The 22,947-nt window shown below is 26.1% G+C and overlaps 1 protein-coding gene across 8 annotated transcripts in view; it reads right to left on the bottom strand.

Annotated features, from left to right (window-relative positions):
* LOC129980573 (zinc finger protein rotund-like) overlaps window positions 1–22,947 on the bottom strand; it is a 424,990-nt gene that overhangs the window by 258,474 nt on the left and 143,569 nt on the right. For 3 of the 8 annotated variants that reach the window (XM_056090941.1, XM_056090939.1, XM_056090929.1), the window contains exon 1: window positions 21,189–21,382. The exons of the other annotated variants lie outside the window; for them this stretch is intronic. In XM_056090941.1, coding sequence (XP_055946916.1) covers window positions 21,189–21,207 — 19 coding nt within the window. In that variant the 5' untranslated portion in view covers window positions 21,208–21,382. Of the gene's footprint in view, window positions 1–21,188; window positions 21,383–22,947 lie in introns of those variants that run through there. 8 annotated transcript variants of the gene reach the window in all.

Genomic DNA, 22,947 nt, shown 5'->3' with positions numbered 1-22,947 from the left:
AGGAGAGGAAGAAAGAAAGAAAAATGTTGAATAAGGCAGAAATCGATAATCATTCCGGGCAAAGGGAGACGGAGATAAAGCTTTTACGAGGTTGCGGCAGACGGTCACTGATCTCTAGATAAAAGACGTCTAGAAACACAACTCGGGATAAAAACAAGATTCGTTTCAAAATAGCGGTGCATTTTTCGAAACGGTTACAAAAATGGCGGGAAAGGGGAGTTTCATATTTGGAAAGATGAGTTCTAGCGTCTCTTTCGCTCATGGTCAGTCAGAGAAGAGCATGATGATCAAGACATATTTATGTACTTGCCGCCTTCGACGACCATTGGTTTTTCAGGATTTATGGTTGTTAAAATTTTCAATTATATATTTTGTATAGATATTTAAATGGCTATCTAAACAAAATATTTTTTAAACTTAAAAATTTGACATATAATTCATACTATTTAGAAGCCTGGCGCTGTTCTGTTCATTTTGCTATGCAGCTCTGTAATTTTCAATCTATATCTTTATACCTTCAATTATATCTTAGCAGACAGCGAGCCATATTTAAAAATGGAATGCACTTAAAAACTTTTTCACCTATGCTTGATTCTGATAACAATAAAATTTCAAAAACTTTATTAACAGCATGTCTTATATACTCAGCATGGGGAAATCTGCATATTTTGATCATCAACAAAGGAAAAAAAGTCAGTATAAAATATTTGTAGTAAAAATTAAGAATTTCATTATAGCAGTGAAAATATTATGGCAAAATATATTTAAAAACCTATAAAACTCAATTAAAATTTTGTGACAGTTAAATTAGTATTATTGAAAAAATACTTTTTTATAATTTTAAGATTGTGTAAAGATTTTTTTTTTTTTTTTGCTACAATATTTGCGGAAGTTATGTCTGAATAAGATAAAATTTACCTTTATTTCTGTTTAATTAAAATTCTTTTAAAAAATTCTCTGAAATGCACATATTTACCGTTTAAAACATATATGTATCAAGTTTCATAACTCTAAGTCAAATGGTACGGCCAATAGAGGCCAAAACACATACAAATATATATACACACATTCGTCTTTAGTACAGATAAAGACAAGAACGAGAAATAAAAGATTCTTTTTAAAAATTTATTATGGTTTCGATGAATTTAAAAAATTTCAAGAAATATACCGAAAAAGAAAACAGTTGGTATTCGTGACAATTTAATTAATTCTGAAGTCGGTTTATTATATTTGGAAAAATCTTAATTTGATACAATCACAAATAATAAAATTCACCGTATTTATTTCTGAAGAAAAATAAGTGATATTTTTCAATCATTTACAGCATTAAAGTCGAAATAAAATTCTACTTGTACAAAAATTCCGAGATTATTTTTTTTTTCCTTTTAAGCCAACACATGATAAACACAAGTAAGGAACTTCAAAATGAATGCTGCCAGTATGTTTTTTTAAGTTAAAAAATGTATCCAAGCGAGCTTCCCAATGAAGCCAATTAATTCAATTCACGTGGCGTCATAATCATAAAAAACACAGCATGCCATTTGATATCTAAATGCCTGTTAAAAAGTTGCGATGGTATATCTTTTTAACCCCCTCAGAATAAGTAATGGACTGCAAAATCAAAATTTCAGTTATAGTGTTTGCAGACTTAATGCCAAAAAATACGTTCTTAGGATTCAGAGAAGTCTCAAACTAATTGATTCATCAAAATCTCACAGGCGAATTTTTGATGTTTACAATGTTTTCTCTTTGTATGCTCCATACACGAGAAAACAGATAATAAATTCGACCTCAATAATATTTTTTAAGTACTTGAATGTATATTCATTGAAATGCGTGAAAACTTTCAATATCCAGTTAATCTGGATCGTAAGCAATCAATTTGGAACAATTCTTAGAGTGAAGAACTCTTTAACAAAATTATATACATCAACAATTCCAACAGGTTACTTTTCTTTAAAAAAAATCATAAAAAATAAATAATGAAAGTACTCTACAAAATGACTCAATAATTCAAATAGCAATGCACTAGAGTAACAAATTAACTGTACTAAAAGTGTGTTGTAAATATAGACTTCATAATCAAAGCAAATTATTCGTAATATTTCATGATAAATAACTGGATTTGTACATCATAGAAAGAAAGTAGACTCTATCAAATCATGGTTTAATCTTTGTTTTCGAAAGCAAGCAAGAAAATTTTCTGATTTTTCTCTTTACCAAATACTTACGTATAATAGTTTTTTATTAATATAATTATAATCATTATTTGTAATCAAAATTCTTTAGAAATGAATACATCTAATCTCAATTATTTCAAGTTTTAAAATCCTTTTGATGACCTATTATCTGTTTCTTTATCCAAAATGATAAAAATCGATTTCAAAATTGATCTTGTCATTCGCAATAAAAATGCATAATAATTTAATATTATAATGAAAGTCAATATTTTTAATATTAAAATGTATAAGCAAGGAATACATCTAATCTCTATTATTTCACATTTTCAAATTATATTTAATGACTTAATATTTCCGCTTTATTTTTCTCGAAAATAAAATCGATTTCAAAATCGCAACATAAAAATGTCCTTTACTAGAATTTGAAATATGCATTGCCCATTCTTATTAATCTGTAGTCATCGTTCAAAAAATATAGCAGTAGTCATCGTTCAAAAAATATAGCAGTAGTCATCGTCCAAAAAATATAGCAGTAGTCATCGTTCAAAAAATATAGCAGTAGTCATCGTTCAAAAAATATAGTAGCAGTCATTGTTCAAAAAATATAGCAGTAGTCATTGTCCAAGAACTATAGAAAGTATACTTTTTAACATTTAGGAACGAAATCTTAAATATCCAATGACACATTAAATTCGGAGAGGGGGGGAGTAAGGTAAATCAATCAAAACATAGACAAAATTCAATATGGAATGTGAAGCTGTTTCATAAAATATATTTTCAGAATAAGAACTGACAAGTTTCACCGTAATCGTCGAAATCCCGTCAAATATCAGAATTTCATATGGCTTCTATCTGTAATGTAACGGAATTCTGATTAACTTTCAGTGCTTCAAAAATCGAAAGTAATAGCTTTATCTTAAATCAAGGATTGTCAACAAAGCTTAACCCTTTGAGCGCTGAAAAAGTGCTTCCAACAGCAGGCAAATTTTCGTTTGTAATTGTGAAAATTAAAACCGACATTTACATTTTTAATTTTATAATTAAATCTTTCAATACAATTTCATTTGATACTGTGAAATATGCACTGAGTGAATCTCCCAACTTTATTTATAAAAACATATATTAAAATATGTATAAGAAGAGAACATGAAAAAATTAAAGTAATTAGACTGTCCCAATCAATCCCGATATATGACTCTTTTATCCCGCGACAACAGCCCAATTGCTACTTGTAAGCAATTCACATTTTTTAAAAAATTAAGAATAATTATTTATACCCCAAAGAAGTACCTAACTTTTAGTATACGGAAACTATGATCATCCTAATTAAGCATATCAAACTTTACGATCACTTTAGTAAAGGCCGTAATCCGGGAAATGTCAAGGTATTTCGGGTATACTACAAGTCGAAAAAAAAAACAAAGAAGGAAAGAGAGAATCTTTAGTGCCAGATAACAGGAAAATAATAAAAAAATATTAATCGCAGATTCGTTTAATGCCATTAAATTACCTTCAGGTATGTGAAACACATTTTTATCTTCAACAGCAATGATCTAATGCGAAACTAAATTGGACCAACTCATCAACACCAGCTGAGGTCAGAATGAAGGTTCGCCACTAGTATATCATTATTCTTACCGTCTTTAGATCACAAAATAAGATGATATCTGATTGAACTAAAGAACAGGATTACATAGCTAAAGAATGGATATTATCTAGAACAAGTATCGCCATGGTCGATTCCTTTAACCCTTCTGACCCTGTCATGCTATTTGGCGTCACAGGATAAACCTACTTTTAGTAAACAAAAGATTTCTCAGTTGCACTCATATAGTGCTAAATATGTCCGATAGGGTAATATGATCGGAATACAAAATGGAAAAAAGAATTTTAATTGTTAATATGGATAAGATTAATGAAATAATTTGAATGAAATGAATCATTTTAGGAATGACACATTTGTAATTGCTTTATTTTTTTTCGATATTTCGGTTATTTTTTACGAGCAAGTAATAATTTGAATGGGAGAGGATTAAAGAAAATTTAAAATCAGAAGGGGAGAAACGAATAAAAATGTTTTTTATGCAGAAACTAAAATTATTAATAAGACCTCTATTCATACTCTACTGAAGCTGTAAAAACGAGCCCGATACATCGGGAACATAGAAAATGAAATGCATTTGCTGTTCCCAATTTTTTTTTAAATAAATAAATAAAAGTCACTTTGTGGTAAGATAAAGTAAAATGAATTGTTATACATCATTTCTGTAACACTTTTTTCCCTTTCACCTCCATAGTAACATTTTTTTCTAAAAATAATACTGATTACGTCATTTGACAGATTTCTTAATCATTAAACGCTGCAATAAAAGATAGAATTGTCATTTTCAGATATTTCACTGAAGTTTCAAATGCTGAAGTACATTTTTTTGTTCCTTCAAAATATATGACATTTTGCAAGATTTTAGTTTCATTTTTAACTGACTATCATGAATTTCAATCGTTGATTTGAACGATCAAATACCGTTGCGAAATTGTATGAATAAACTTATGCAAAAATACTATTCTCATAAACATTGCAATGTCATTTATTAAAATATCAATCATAATAAAAATTTATAATTTGATATCGCACACCATGATCTTGGTACATTTTTAATCGGGGAAATAAGATTTAACCTATAATATAGAAAAATGTCATTTTATTTAGAAATACATAAAATCTTCAGCTTTTCTGTACAAAAAAGCAATACGCTATAGTTACTGAGAAGATAATGTTAAACCGATACAGGCCTCTCCTGCCTGATTCGAGAGTTTGGTCACTCTATTATCAGGAGATATGATAGCATGAGTCTACACATAATGGAAATCAACAATATTTGAAGAAAGAACAATAATTGTTTGCCATTATGTAGTAACAAATAGGGTGAAAAATACACTATATATGAAAACAAAATTATGAAGACTGTAATTTTAGATTCGTTTTAGGATATAGATTGTAATTTTACAAAGTAAAGTCTATTCTATTCTAAGTTCTATTTTTTAATTGACTAATACTAGCTGATGTGTCAGGCACTAGTCAAAACAAAATATTTCATGACTTTTTTTAAAAATATATGTATAATAATTTTTTAAGGAAAAAAAATTCTCTTATGTAAGTTGATCCTAAATATCGATCAGAAACTTTAAGGATAATTCAGGAATATAGAAATAAATCGTTAATGCGATAGAACATGGTGTCAGAAGTGCAAAGAGGGATGGGGAATAGAAACGGCTCTTTGGAAATAAAGAAAGAAAAAATTGCACCAGATAAAATGTATACGGATGTAATGGAATAAAAATTCACAATAGCTAACAATACAACTGTATGAATAACAAAGAGCGGGCATGTATGGCTGCAGATGGAAGTCCTTTAAACACTTCAATTAAACCTGAACTTTGTTATTGATAATAGAATGAAAATATAAGCTGTAAGTAAATAGTTTTAAATATTGTAACTTCTGGGAAAATTACATATTGTAACAAATTAAAAACTATATAAAGTTATTTTTTTCTGTAAGTTATTAATAAATTTTAAAATGATATAAATTCCCAATAAACATTGGGAGTAACAACTCAGAGATAAATAAAATTATTTTAAAAAAATTTCTATATTTTCAATCAAATGCAATGGTAATACTTTAAAGATATACAAACTTTTTATATATACGGAGATATAATTTTTTGAATATTTTTTGAATATATACGGAGATGAATTTTTAATAAAAAATCTTAACAATTTAATTAATTGCCACAAAATCTGCACAGAAACTTCTTTGCGTCTCACAGTATTTCCAAGAAGAATTTAAAGAAAATCTATTCAAATCTATCTAACAGTGATATTTTTGGAACTTTTAATTTTTGTTGTTTAAAAACGATGCTAGAATTTGAATGAAAATAAGTTGATGTAAATTTCATGATATTATCTATAATGTAATAAGATTTAGTTTATAGTAAGTTTGTCTTCATTTTATTTCTGTTGACACACGAACACAACAAATATATAAAGAGTTTAAGAAATACAATTATCATGCCGAATCAAAAAACATGTCTTCTTATTAAAATTTACTTACAAATCTACACGAAGAGATGGAAAGTAGCCCCCTCTACAACAATGGCTAAATATATCCGTTACAGTTTTTAAATTTTAAAAAAAAAATTATCTTTTTAATCAATTGTCTAGAAACCATAAGCAAAACAAAAAAAAATTAGAAAAAAAAATCTGTTTAAAAATTCAGTTTGAGTACACAATATTTACATGTGTACATAAATTATTTATTCATAAATAAATTGCAAACTATCCTGGATGTCTGATTCAAAAGAAGGACATTCATTCAAAATTCTACAAAAAAAACACTGGACGTTTTAAATTAAAACAAAAAATCATTGATTTAACAGATGATAATGTATATTTCTTCATTGAAATTACAAATAAATCTTTTAATAATACGTGTATAAAAACTCATTAAAAATAATCATTGTCTCAATGCACATAATCTAATCATATCAATTCTATTAATCTTTAAGCATGTTTGATTACCACAATCAAAATTAAAAATAAAATAAAGCGATTAAATTATTTACATCACTGCCAAGCGTACTAAATCCAACGTGAAATAGATTATTCCACCGTTATTAATTCATGCAAGATTCAAAATCGCTCACTTTACGTAATTTTCGAAACTACAAAAAAACTAGCAGTTAGCCTTGAAATTGCGATGCGCCACTACGTTGGGTGTTGCCAAGAAGGTCGTTTAAATTTTCTTAAAAAAAAAAAGATTGGAACTTCAGCGATTTCATTGATTTATGCTTCAGTAATAATAATAATCAAACAAGATTTTTTTAGCTGCATTTCAAATAAAAAATTTGAATTAATTAGTAGCTGACTTCGAAGGAGATAAATCAAAGAAACTTATTTTAAATTCGAATATTTTTTTTTCCTAATATGAAATATAGTTCTAATAATAAAATAAAATCTCTAGTTTCAAAAAGAAGAATCAATGGACAATTAGAAAATTGTTGATTGATTTTGGTTTCTTTCTTACAAATTTCAATAAAAACTCGGGATAAACTTGAAAAATTATTTCCTCAACTATAATCAAGTTATTACTAGTACGTTATATTTTCTAGTTCAGTAGATCTTAATTTCTGAAGTTCAGTTAACTGAATATGATTTATTTCCTTTTAATTATTTTTCGATTAGTCACATTGCGGCCCTAAGTAGTACACATTAAAAGAGACTTCTTTTGTGCAATTAGTTTCAAAATTTCAGTACATTTCTAATATATTATCGATTTATTTTAGGTTACTAATTCAGATTTTTATCATCTTTGTGAAAATACGCTTTTATTTATCTATTTATTTACCAGAATGGCCAGTATCAATATTTAAAGCAATATAAATGATGTTAAGCAGATGTTCGGCTTATAAATATTTTTAAAATAAAGTAAACAAACAGAAACTAGACCAATTATACTAGATGGTGTACTAATATTATCTTAATATTTAATCATTCATACATTTTTTTTTGCTTTGCTTTTATTTTTTAACTAGAAATAATGCATTTTTAAACAAATCTCCTCTAGGCATAGTGTCCGTAGGCAACTAATGAATGAACTGAAAACTATCTGAGAATCGAAAAAAAAAACAATCTTAAGAAGATATATCAACTAAATTTTTTCAAAATTAAGTAAACGCTACGAAACAGACATTAGGCCAGTTATACTTGATATTGTGCTAATATTATCTTAATACTTAATCACTCACATATTTTTTTGTTTGCTTTGTTTTTATTAGTTAACTAGAAATACTGCATTTTTAATCGCGTCTCTTCTCGACATAGCGTCCGTAGGCAACTTCCTAATTGAAAATCCTACCAAAAACTATTTGCCAATCGGAAAAAAAGAAAAGAAAAAAAAAAAGAAAAAAAACCTTAACGATAAAATTTTAACAGGATATATCAAATAATTTTTTCGGAGATGTGACAAGTATCACAGCCTGATAAAAAATGTTGTGGACTTAATTTTAATCATTTCAATGTTTGAGTCAAGTAAATTTCAATTTAATTAACAAATTTTAAGTAACAGATACAAAGAAAAATTATCGAAATTTGAAATTTCGTTAGTTAAATGATGTTTTGAATAATTCTTCCAATTTATTTACGAAAAAAATATGGAGTGTTTTTCTGTCTTATTTCCTGATTGCTGATTGTCAAAACTGATTGAGTCTTTTATGTCACGTCATCAAAATTTGAAGATCAACAACTTTTGTATTATGACGGTATATACAATATTCATAATTATAGGAAACTGGCAAAATTTGAAATTTCAATACTTAAATGGTTTTTTCATAATTATATGTCAAACTGTCAAAATTATTCAATAATTAAATGGTTTTTCATAATTGTAAGATAAACTATCAAAATTTGAAATTTCAATAATTAAATGCTTTTTCATAATTGTAAGAAAAACAGTCAAAATTTGAAATTTAAATAATTAAATAGTTCTTCAAATATTTGAAAATCTCCAAATTATTCATAATAGAAAGAAAAAATATTGGAAAGCTCTCTCTACTTTCTCGTGCGCTAAAATGCAAAAATGTCACTTTAAAGACAAAAATTTTTGGTCAGAAATGACTCTCTATACACAACATCACGAAAATTTGATAAATATAAACAATTTTGGTCCAACGATTACGTGCTAACGTACTTTCAAAGACTTTTCACAACCAAATCACACCATTCTCACGCATACCTTAAAGATATACCGCAAAAATATAACCAACAAAGTAAACTTCATTATTATTTTAAATAATATTTTCTTCTCTAAAACATTTCCTGGGGTTCTGTTTACATGATTACATCTCAAATTTATCTATAAAGTAGATAAAATAACAATTTCCACATGAGGTTTGTTAATCAAATGTAGATGATTTTAAAAACAATCCAATCTATTTCTCTTCAAGATCCCTTCAACTATTCAAGAGTAAATACTTACATAAACCTCACTAGAGAAAAATTTGTTTCATATCAGCGAAGAATCCCAACAGCATAATCAAAACTACTAGTAGTACTTGAGGGAATTAATCAAATATTAAAATATAAATGCCCTTGAGAGGGCATTTAAATCTGCATTGTTTGTCTATCTCTCCAAATAAATGTAATCACAGTAATATTAAATTCATTATACAACAACTTATTTTTGGTTTCCATCACATTTTATACAAAGGAACCAATTAATACAATAAAATTCTGAGAAATGAAATATTTCTGGAATAATAAAGGGCTTTTATATCAAGCAGAAATTATATTCATTTTCTTAACGTCTCGTTTTAGGAAAGTTTTGTTAAAGAGAGATTTAAACAAATAAAAATAACAGACTGTCTACCAATTTATTTAATTAAAAAAACGAGAAATACTAACCAAAATAAACTGTACACCAGCATAAAAAATAAAAACATAAAAAAGCATAAAAATAGTAAGTGTAATGCAATTGTTTTCATTTTTTTTAAATCAACCTCATCGTTGAGACCACGGTGATTCAATAGTGGAATTGGAATTTGATTGCACGAAATATTCGAATTCTCGAAAAATGACCATTACATGTGCTGTGAATCAAACATCTACGCGTTAATTTGGAAGCTGGTTGTCTATCCAGATGTCGTCTTCGTCATGGGTTAAAAAAATTATTAGATCTGTTTTAAAATAGCACACGTAAAACTTCAAAAAAAATATACATCAAATCAAACCAAACTAGCCATTATATCGTGGATAAAAACTATGAAAGTCAATAAATGAAAATATTCATACAGATTTATGTCTGCAAAAGAAATCATCCGTTTTGAACTTACAAAAACGAATGCTGATAACTGACTGCAAAAAGAAATGCTAATTTTAAGTCTGAAGTAAATTATCAAAAATAACAGTTTTAATGCTTTACAAACAATTAAAAGGCGTTTCAGCATACTATGTAAGTTCAATAATTCAGTAAATTTATATGCATTTTAATAAATCTAAAATATTTTTTTTAATATTGAATATCATGTAACTTGAAAATCTGAAAAAATATCTGATTTTTTTCCAAGATAAATAGCCACAGAAATATATATTACAGTTCAGAAATAAATAGAAATAGGTTTAACCAATGCATAATATTTATAACAGTTTGATTTTAAACTTTCATATGAATACAACAAAATTTTATTTATATATATCAAAATTTGAAAAAAATTTAAAAAATACAAAAAAAAGTTTGTTTTTTTTAATTATAGAAATTTTTACTGGTTACATTTTTACATTCCTAATATTCAATTTTTCTGGCCTATACAATTCTTTCCATAATCAATAAAATGCCCTTTAATTTAAAATTGTTGCTCTCAAAATACTGACATAAAGTTTCCTTCCCTCTACCCTTCAAACAGCAATTTTATCGGACATATTTTAAACAAAAACATTTTATTCAAAGTATGTTCGTTAAAAGAAAATATGCAGTAGAAAAGCGAATCAAGAAAATTTTTTCAACATATATATAGAAATTCAATTCATTTATAATGGAAAAAAAATTGTTTTATAAAAGCAATGAAATTACAGGTTTTAGTTTCAGAACAGAAATAATAAATCATTTTTGCATAAAATACACGATAGTTATTGAATAATTTGTGGCCGATTTTACAGAAAAGATAAAAGGAAAACTGATTTATAAAATGATAAAAATAACATTACAATTTTTCTTCTTTAAAACAAGAACATTAATTTGCTTTACAATCAAGATAGTAAGCTTTTGACAAAAATACATAGTTTCTTTTAGTTTTATGTAGGAAAAAAAAGATTTACCTTGGTAGGTAATCAGGAAAAAATAACAAAAAGCGAAGAATAAGTCATTTTAAACTTTTTTTTTTTACGAGAAAGGGCAAACAATTAAGTAGAAATACTTAAGTTTAGTAAGGGAAATTAAACATTTTATAAGGATTTGTCGAGTTTTAAAAGCCGATTTCTTATCAAGAACTGACTCTTTCCCGGACAAATATGACGTAAATGCATAAAAAATAGCCAGAAAAAATTGAATAAATCAAGCATTGTTTTTAGAAATTTTTATTTAAACGTGATTTCTTTCATGATTTAAAAATGGAATTTATAATGGAGTTTTCACGTACACTAAGAATTTTGAAATTCTGTGCAGAAGTTAAATCCAGGCTTCGAGTTTCAAGGTTTTCCGAATTTTTAATACCAATTAAATTTCTAAATAGTTTTGATTTTAATCAAATATAAACGAGTTATTTAGGTGCTGTACTTCCAAAACAGATGTAAGCCGTTTTGACAGAAAATATTCTTCAAAGACTAAAAACAAAGTCAACGATGTTTCATTTACTTAGATCAGGGTAGTGAAAATTTTTCACACTTCTCTTCCATATAAGAATTTGGAACAAGAAAATTTTATTTGGAAGTTATAAGAACCAATAAATTTATTTCAATTACTTACGAATGAGATAGACATTTAACTTTTTTAATTAATCGTTTAATTAATTTTTTTATTAATCGTTATATATATTTGGATTCGGAGAGAGAAATTAAGCATGTTGCTGTTGTTTTCGCCTTTCAATTGAGAACTAAAATTATTTATAAAAAATTTGGAAGAATTCTAGATTGTAAGAACACGTGTAGAACAGGTTCATTAACTTATACTGGATCGATTTTTAAAAGAAATAACTAATGAAATTAAACAATAAAAAATTGATTAGATAACATCATACTAAAATATAAAAAATGTCAGAAACTAAAACGATAAAATAATAAAATAGAAAAATTAAAATCACAATTTTCCCACTGCATTAAAAATATTTTTTTTTAATAAAAAAATATGGAAAAACTAGTAAAAGGCGTTATAGTGTTGGAAATAATATAAATACGAAATAAGGTATAATGAATAAAGTTTAAAAAAATCTAATAAATTTGCAACAGATTGCAAAATTAGATTGCAAAAAAAAAGAAAAAAAAATATAAACATCTTAAATGAGATTACAATTCCAATTTGCTAAAACTATTTCTATACGCATTACTATCCTATTTTTTTAACAAATATTATGTTTATAGTACACTAATAAGTTTCTTAAATTTATTATTTATAATTGAGACTTAGTTTGTAGCAGGAAACAGAAAATTTTATAATTTTATAATAGATAATTTTCAGAAAAATAATGGGTTGTTTTTAATGAGGAGGATTAAATTGTTATGGTTGTTATTAAGGCAATAATGGAATGGTATGTTTTATTTTTCACCAAAAAAAAAACTTTAAATACACGAACTTTGTTTTATTGTTGAAGGAAAAAACTTTGATAATTCGATAAAGAATATACTCTTTAATTTCAGGTTCAACACCGCTAAAACGAAGCACTAATATCTGACATACACGGAAGTGACATCTGCGTATCTTTTTCTAGTTAACATATTATAACTATCTAACTAATAAAGTAGTGGTGGCATCTAAACTGTCAGAAAAGGCCGGAAGAGAATGACTCATCTCACACTTTTATAATCAGAGAAATACGTTTAGAATTTGTGATTTCCTTCTAACAGTATATATATTTCACACAAACACACACCAATAAAAATCCAAAGTCTGAAACATTTTATAAGAAAAAAAATTCATTCTAAGATAAAAAGTCTAGTTACTTAAAAATTATTATTCGCGTTTTGAAAAAAAAAAAAATGATTGACACCATTTAGATTTCAATGTGAATATGTCCACGGATTCGAATAAATTCGGACAAAGTATAAATGTAGATGAAATTTTCTCTTTACAACAATTAAAAAGAAGTACCACTTAAAAATTTTGCTTCATGCTTTAAAGCATGTGAATACGTTGGGATGAATTTAAAAAACTCTCTAAAATAGTTATATTTTTGAATTTTAGCATAAAAGAGATTAAAAAAAATTTTAAAAACATTTATAATACCAAACTATACTATTTAGTAACAAAAATTCTTTTTTTAATTGGAAAATTGGACTTTTTTTGGCGGGGGGGGGCCTAAAAAAAGGTATAAAGCAAATATCTTCTAGTTTAAAGGATTATCAAATTTAACAAATGGCTAAGAAATTTTTAAAAAACGCACCAAAATAGTTATATTTTTGAATTTTTCCATAAAAAAGATTTCAAAAATATTTACAAAAGCAAATTATACCAGTTAGTGACAAAACTCTTTTTTTATTTGAAAAGAGGCCTTTTTTGCCTAAAAAGTGGCATAAAGCAAATATTATCTAGTTTAGAAAAATTTAACAAATTGTTTAAGAAATATATCATCTAGTTCCTGAGCTAAAACGTAAGCTGTATTTCTAACCACTTTTTTAATATTGGGGGTTCAACCAATAAATAGCACTTTTTTTTTTTTTTTTTTGCATTATGAAGTAAGTATTAAAACAACTATAAAGTATTTCTAAATGAATCGATTACTTATTCTTTAGTTACGGAACTGTAGTATATATAGAGAAACTATTATACCAAATTTGAACAAAAATTATGCATTAGAGCGTAATTTATGAGGTTCTTTTTTTTTTTTTTTTTTTTTTTTGTAAGAAAATTCTACCAAACATTAGAATTTGAAAAAATAGTATTTAAAGATTTAGAATAGCATCAAAATATATATAAAATGCAAATATAAAAATCATAGTAACTTCCCACAAAAATGAGCTTAAAAATAAATAAAATTCAAAAGGTTTCAAAAAGAAACTTGTTCAAATATTAAGAATATTAAACTTTAAAAAAAAATCATATTTTCTCAAAAGATCGACTTTTTAATGTAGTCACCAACCTTAAAAAATGTCAAACATCATTTAAATGTCAAACAGTATGTTCTGGGAATTCGAAAAAATTCAATTAATGTAAAAGAAGAATAAATTATCACTTTCTTATTCCTTTTTAATTAGTGCATTGTGGACAGAAGGGATTTAATGAAAGAAAAAGTTATTACTGTCACTTTCCTTGCAGCAAAGCTGAAAAGAGAAAATGGCAATTTTTTTCCCCCTTTTCCGTTCAAACTTTCTTAACTAATTATTTTGCCGATGACCAATTACAGCAATTTTAAACACTTCAGTAATTCAGACTACATAAAAATTTCAACCAACAACCATGTCAAGAAACTGGTTTTAGATTCATAGTATTCATTAACAATGGACTGCAATTTTTAATTACTTAGTCACTTTGCATTTGCATATATGTTCGAAAAGATGAGGAAATGCTTTTAATAGTTATTTATTTGAAACGCTTAGAAATTAATTCAAATATTTTGCAACAAAGCGAATTGCTATACATTTAATAATGCTATAATTACATCACTTTCAAAATTATACGAAATAACAATATGCATTATCAAAAAATGGATTCATATAATACGACTATTTAACTGTAACATGATAAAATAAAAAAAAATCATTAAAATATTAGAAATAATTAATTATAATATTAATTACTTAATATATTTCTATACTAATAAAATTATTTATTACATATTCAAATTCTTATCAATAAATTAGCTTCAATAAATTAAAATGTAAAAAATTGTAATAACAGAATTCCAATAATTTCGATATTTAGCTAACTTTTTACGAATTTCTTACATTTTAATTTACGGAATTAAAAAAAATGGGATTGCAATAAGAATTTCATAATTTGATGAAACACGTCAAATAAGATTAATATAAAATTTAGAAAATAAACTTTCCGGAAAAATCAGTCGTTTTGCCTCTTCTGCTTCGCAAAAAAATTGCCAAGAAAAAAATGGATTATATATTTATTGAATAATTGTTACGTAACAGAATAATTCAATATTTTTGTATTTTTTTAAACTAACAAATTGTTCTTTATTCCAAAAAATGCCAGCTTTTTCCCTGTCGACATAAGTTTAATGAAGAGAAATTAAATATACAACACTGTGCTTCATCAATAAAATATACTTTAAAAAATATATAAAATTTGTTATATAAATTACAGCAAGCAAATCACACATTTATATGTTTTTCAGTTCTAAAAAAACAATTATAAATTTGACATGAACATACCAGGAGTTGAATTACCAATTTTATTTAAACAAATATAGAAAAATTATAAATATTGTTTATATAATATCGGTTATCATCGATTCATGTTACAAGAAATTTCTTCAATAAAAACTATATTTAAAAAAACGACTGGCTAGAGAAGAGATAAAATTGAATTAAAACAAATTTATGCTTAATGGTTTATTAAAAGTGCTTAGCAAAATCTGGCTCCATTTTAATAGTTTTAGAAATAATTTTCAAAATCCATACCTGTACTTAACACGATCGTAAACAAACTTACCATGCGCACGAAAAATCAATATAATTAATACAAAACTTAAATTGAAAGTATTCTTGAAAATTTCAAACATCATTATTTCTAATTTCACAACAAACGAATTTAGGAAAATGCTACTAATAAAAGTTTAGTTGTTTAAAATTTGTCTCTCAATTATGTGTTACGCAGTAACAGCATTAACCTCTACCTCAATGACACATAAGCATTCACAAATCAAAATCAATTCTGTTAATAATTTCAAAACAAAATTTAATGAATATTCTTTTTTTTTAGACAAACTTCAGAATTTTTCTTAATTAAAACGCAAGATTTATTTCAATTTTATTTGGTTGAATGAATAAGAATGCTTTTTAAACTTCACTTTTTAAACAACCATTTAAGTTTTTTAAAAAATAGTTTTAAATTATCTAACAAAACACAATCTACAAATAAAAATTTATAGATTTTTTTTTTTGCTAATTCTTATTGGCAACATGAGGAAATTTCAAATATATGCACTATTAATTAACATCTACTGTGCATTTTTCATAATATTTTTAATAAACAATATTTTTAAATTGATAAAAAGAATCAAGAAAACTATCAATAAATCGCATAGTTTCAACTTAGAGTAGAATTTTGAACCGCTTTATTGCAGTTCATAAGTCAACAATGAATTAATTATGCAGAAGGTTATCTTACAGTTGCGCGCATTGTCCAACATTCAAGATAATTCCTGCGGAAATGGTTCGAGGTAGTACCGTCCGGTAGGACTTAGCGGTCGCCAAAGTTTCTAACAGCTCACAAACTGAATCTTTAAAGTGAATTGGATGAAAGCGCTTATTGTTAAATGCTCTATTTCAAACAAATAAAATCAGTATAACATTGATTCACCGGATAATCAGATTTCTCTCAGTTAGCAGCCATCGTCAAGAGACCGGTGAGTGACCATTAAGTAAATTAATGAAATGTAAACATATTCGTTCACACATCAGAATGCAGAACAAGAACTTCATAAAGCAAGATTCTAAATATTATCCAAGAAAACCATTCTTTCGATTCAAAAATAGCTAATAAATATGAAAAATTAAAATTTCCTATTTATAATATTTATACATTATCTTTTTTTTAAGGAAATAAGAATAAATAAAATTAGTAGAAATAATTTTTAAAAAGATTTACAAGCAATATTATAAAGCTAAAATTATAATTAAACAAAAAAGCTGAATTTGTTGCTTAAAAACAGCAAAATCGTTTGCTAATGATGTTTTAAAATTGTAAATAACTTATACTTGTCAATGGCAACAATACTAAAAAACAAAATGAATATTTTTTTTCTTTCTATCATTTATTACATTTAGATATTATCTATTTTTTTTAAGGAAATAAGAATTAATAAAAATAATACGAATAATTTTTAAAAAGATTTAAATGCAATGTTATAAAGAAAAATTATAATAAAAAAGGCTAAATTTATTGCTTAAAAATAAGCAAAATCGTTTACTAATGATGTTTTAAAAATCTTATAAATAACTTCTACTTGTCAGTGGCAACAATAAAAAAAATGAGCATTTTTTTTCCTTGATATCTTGTAGAAATATTCTTGTAATCAAAAAAATAATAGGCTGCTCATCTGAATTTAAACGTCTGACAGAAAACTTAACATTTACAATTTAGCGCGGAATAAAAAATATATTAAAAAAAAGATGAAAACTGGCACACTACTATTAAACCAAGAGGTAAGAGAAAAATTTATAAATATTCTATTAAATTTTCCTTAATAATATGATATTCTTTCGTTATAATTATTATTTCAATAATTTCATTAATTCTTAACATTGGAATTCAGAAACCAAATTCTTCAAGCGAAATATTTAGTTTATATAATTTAGAAATTGCTTATGAATAGGTTTCTACAGCTTAGTATATTAAACAGATTTTACCCCCATTAGCTGTCTACAGCCAGTATCTGAAAATCCTTTAAATAATATTCGAGCGTATTCATTTAAATATATTAGTTATGTGAATCTGGGTTAAACTAATTTACTTGTTAATTAAACATCATATTCAAAATAAATCTGTCATATTTTGGAAACGGATTTTGACTATTAAATATTGCTTTCGTAAATGAAAGCGATTTCTAAAGCAAGCTATTGTAATCAAAATTAATGAATAAATTAGCACATAAATTTCTGATAGATTTAATCATAATAATATATAACAGTGAAGGAAACGCTTAAAATTATTAGTAGAATTCGCTTCTTTCTCCATGTATAATATTATTATGTAACTTTATATAAAGCTAGCTTTTCAGCGTCCAATATTGAGCAAAATCAGGAAAAATCAATCTCATATATATTAAATTCGAAAAGGGTTCGTAAAAGTCGAATATTTTTATTATTATTATTTAGAATCTTTTATGCTTAAAAATACTAAAGAAAAACATATTATTTTTAATGAATAAAAGACTAATTTTCTTTTATATTTAAATCCAGCTTAAATCAAAGAATATAAATACATTTTAATACCGAGGAAGAATTTTTTTTTCAGAAATAAGAAAAGAAATTTGCTACGAATAATAAATAAACGAATAATAATAAAAAAATTTGCCAAAATAAACAGTTCAAAAAATTTACAGTTCTAAGAGTATTAACTTCAAAAAGTCAGACATAACAATACATTTATTCTTAAAAATGATCCGATGGACCGTTCTAAAAAATGATGAAAATAAATAAAATTTGAAAAAGTGTGGCTAATTAAAACGTAAATTTATATCCCTTTCAATAAATAAATATTTTCTACGATTATTTAAGTAAGAATTAAGATATAACCACCACTGATCTATTAAAAAAATTTATAAATTTCTATTTCAACATAGCTTTGAGAATATTTTTGTAAGTTCATATTTTCTTGGAAACTAATAATCAAACAAATTCTCGTTTCCCTGTAAAGGGAATGTTATATTGTTTGTAAAAAAATCATTCATCATTTTTTTAAGGAAAAAAAAAATCTTGTCACGTTAAAGTTTAAAAATAACCAATAAGTTTTTCAATAAAAAGTAAACAACCAATCGCCAATAAAAAGCCTAAAAATAATTTCGCCAATAAAAAGTAAACAACCGATAACACATTTTGAAAACATGAATATAGCTTGTCCACCCATTTATTTTTAAATAGGTTTTGATAATAAATATAAGTTCCGTTTGCATCTTCTATATAGCTGTGAAAAATTAACTGCAGTTCATTATTAAAGTCAATTGTTGTAAAATGCTCCATATATCAGTCATAATTGTTTATAATTTTTTTTCTTTGATTCTTTCCAAAAAAAATCAATGAAAAAAAAAGATATTTGAATTATTTTTAGATTAGCAATCAAACTAGCACGAGAATTTCATCTGAAATATTATTGTTAATTTTATCAATTAAAAAATTTCGAGTATCGACAACAAAAAAGATTTGTGAAATGTCTGCAATTTTGGTTAAAAATAAATTACTGATTTTAGTTGCGTAACACTTTTTTTTGTACTTATAATATTATTACTATTAATTATTTGCTCACAAAATTATAAAAATCTTGAAAAATAATTAAGAATCACATGAAATCTTAGAAAACAGACAAAAGAAAAAATTATAAATGTTTTCGTGAGATGTTGATTTTTTTTTTCAATTATACTAAAGTAATAAATGTAATGGTAATATTAAAAATCCTACAACTGAATTTGCAAATAAATAATGTTTATTATAATGGTATTTATTTTTACTTTTTTGTCGAGTGATATAAAAACTTAAAGAAAATAATTGTTTTCACTAAGTAATAAATGACAAAAAAAAATATATCATAATATTTTTCCGACGTGTTTTCACACATTTTGATAAATACAATAAAAAATATTAATTTTCTAAACTAAATAAAGTTTACAAAATGCAGAAAAAAAAAGGATAGACGAGTCAATAAGACACAAAAAATTTCATTTTACGATCCAACATTTTTAACTTATCGTACAGCAAGTTTGATAAAGAGCAACAAGTTCAGAAAAGGCAGAGACAATCGATTTGCACTATACATTTTTTTTTTTATTGCTTTGAAATTTTGAAATCTTAAAACTCTTCCAAACAAGAATCCATACCCTTTGTAAAAAACTAATAGAACAAGAACTAGAACAGCAGATGTTCACTAGAATATTAATTTCTTGCTCTAGATATTTATTACACACAGAATGCAAACACATGAAAATTAAAATGTGTAATGAGCTTTAAAAATAATAATGTTTATTTATCACATAAAACATGAATAGTAAAAAAATTTAATGAATTATTAAGTGATAGAATATACAGAGACTAGACGAATAAGCACTACTTTTCCATGAATTTCATTACAATAAAAGAATATAAAAAGAAAACACAAACAGAATTATTCTAACGCAGGTTTCACGTAATACACCTAAATTGCGGCATTCTTTTCAAATTCCAAAATAAAAACTAAGTCGTGTACCCTTGTTGATAATTATTCAAATGAAAGCAGTGAGCTCTAAAAATTTTACATGCAAATATTAAATAATAAAAGATGAAATTTTATTGCTATGAAAAGAAAAAAATCATCACATTAGGTAAAATTTTCAAACAAACAAACAAAAAAAAAGAAGCATGCGATTAACAAAACTAACATAAATACTGACAAAAACAACAGTTTCAAGTAATAAAAACTTGCAACATTCTAGCATAACTTTATTTCTCATGCACATTTTAATCAAAAGATACATTTTATATCATGTTAATAAAAACTATAATAAATGCGAATATATGCATTAAAAAGAAACCCGAATGCCCTCACTGGAACGGCAGCATAAGAACTTAACTTTCCGTAATTAAACTGAAAACGAAACAAAAACGGTTTTTAAAACGATAAATAATAACATAACCACTGTGCATGCCTAAGAGTCCTAAAAATTTTACGACTGTTGAAAATCTTTTTTCCGTCTCATTACAAAGTGCTTAAACAAAACGTTATGTCTTTTCGCTGAAATCTGTTGAGGATAATGGACGTAAAAACATCTGCTAAGAGAAATGCGTTACATTATCTTCTTTTTATGAATCGTCCGATTCCGTTGTTTTGCACCGATGATCATTAAAATTGCCCGAAAAATAATATCTATTTTTTTTATTCGTGACAATTCCATGTGGACATTTCTAATTCCATCAGCGCAAACAGGAGATAAAAATATTAACCTTCCCGCTTATTTCTCCCGTATTCTAAAAACTTGGCAGAAATTAAGCAGCAACAGACGAACACAGAATAATGAAAAGGCAGAAGAAGAGACAAAAAATTAAAGTAAAATAATTCGGTAGTTATGACGTCATGTCGTTATCGACTACACCGCCACACCCCGTAAAGCGCGGAATAAAAAAAAATGAAATAAAATGAAGCGGGAGAAAGGAGAACTGTACACACGGAAAAAACGTCATTGAAAAAAAACCTCAACTCATCTTTCATTATCATCCGCTTGTCTGTCTGTTCGCCCTTTGCTCAATCTGTTGCTTCGGTTTTTTTCCAAAAAAAGAAGTTGCCAAAAAAGTTTTCGAAAAAGTTTGCCCCAAACAAATAACCTTCACGACATCGGCAAAGCGATGATCTATAGCAAAAACTGAGAAACGGACCAGGGACTTACCGTTTGGTATCTTTGTCATGGCAGCGAGCGGAGCCGTGTTATAAAAAACCCGAACCCTAAAAAATTTCCCGACGCTAAAACGTCGCGGGACTGCGAATAGTAGTTTTTTGGCGAGTCGCCATTTCGCGCCAAAGGAAAAGCCTTAACCCTATCCTGCCAGACGGGTCACGTGACGTGCATGGAGTAGAAAAGCGGGAGCAACAGGGAGGGGGTAGGCAACAACCGCCTCTCCCCGTCTGAGCATCCGTAGTAGTCCTATAGCATGCCAAGGATATTACATCAACAACCGTTGGTTGATTACGATTACTGATGATGCGGACAGCGATTTTTTTTTCAGACCATTTTTTTTTTCTAACGCGCTGAAGTTTTCGAAACACGGCTTTCCTCTAAAAAAACTGCCGCTCAGCAACATTTGATGCCGTCTGCGTTTTGTATGCCTCGCGGCTACTCTGTGAAGACAGTTTATATAAGCCATAAATTCAATCAAACAGGAATTCGATATGTATCAAACTTTTTTTAAAACAAGGCTTTTTATTTGGATAATCGCCAACTAATTAATTTTTTAAAAATCGATAATACTAATTCGACTATCAATAAGGACCCAATTACTTAATTCTATACATCACAAATTTTAAATATAAAATGAATTGTAAAATTATTTTGCCATTGTTTAGAGACAAAATTGTGGAATGCAGACGAGAAAATATCACACAATTAAGTTCTCCAAACAAATATCTTCATCAGTAATTATTATTAAAGATATACTGTTTAGAAAAGCATCAGATAAATGTTTACTATTCTTAATGAAATTTTTTCTGCATACTAAAATATCTTAAATGAACCTTTAAATATAAAATAAAGGAGATTAAAAACCTCTAATTCAATAAATTGTAGCATAATGTTCTTGGCTATTTGTTGTTTAGACTTCGTGTGGATTGATAGCTTGAGTCATTACATTCAGAGCATAACGATTTTCACATTAAGCAATTGATGAAAAAGAAAGATTGCTAGCTTTAAAAACGTATCGAATTAATAAACGCAAAGTGGAAATTCTAAAAAAAAAAAAAAAAATCTTTAAATTATAACATTAGTATTCGCAAAAAAAGTTGACTAAAAAGTTTTTTGTATTTTATTACAACAATAAAAAAGTCGTTAAAAATTGCAATTGAAATTAATTTTAGAAATTTATTAAAGTTTAAAAAATTGCATAAGAAAAAAACTGGTATCTTTGAAAGGCTAATTATTTGGATTTTAAGATGAAGTAAAAATGATTTCATTGCGATGATATGATGATATGCTCAGAGATTGAGGAAAAATATTAAAAATTCTACTTATTATTAATTAACTAAAAACTGTAATAAAATTTTAAAAAATAACAAATTTGAATTTAATTGATTTGAATTACTGAAATTTTAATTGATTTGAAAAAGTTCTTAGTGAATGTTTCTTACTTAAGCTATAACTATGTAACAAAATCGATAGCTCTAGTTCCAATTATCTGCTTTGAACAACGTTTTTGAATGATTTTTTCATCACAGAATTTACAGAAATTTCCCACAAATCAATAATTATAATTTTTTTTATTGTAAGATATATTCTCAGGAGCATATTTAAGTTTTTTTTTTTTTTCTTCTTATTTTATCTTTACGTTTTATCATACGATGACGAAAGATTTCTCTATGACGAAAGAGAAATACTAGAGAATTCAAAAAAATTTAATCATTATCAATCAAGTTCTTACGATTATTGAAAATATCTC

This window comes from Argiope bruennichi, chromosome 8 (genome assembly GCF_947563725.1).
Source record: "Argiope bruennichi chromosome 8, qqArgBrue1.1, whole genome shotgun sequence".
NCBI lineage: Eukaryota > Metazoa > Arthropoda > Arachnida > Araneae > Araneidae > Argiope > Argiope bruennichi.
This window is presented reverse-complemented; position numbering and strand designations above follow the sequence as displayed.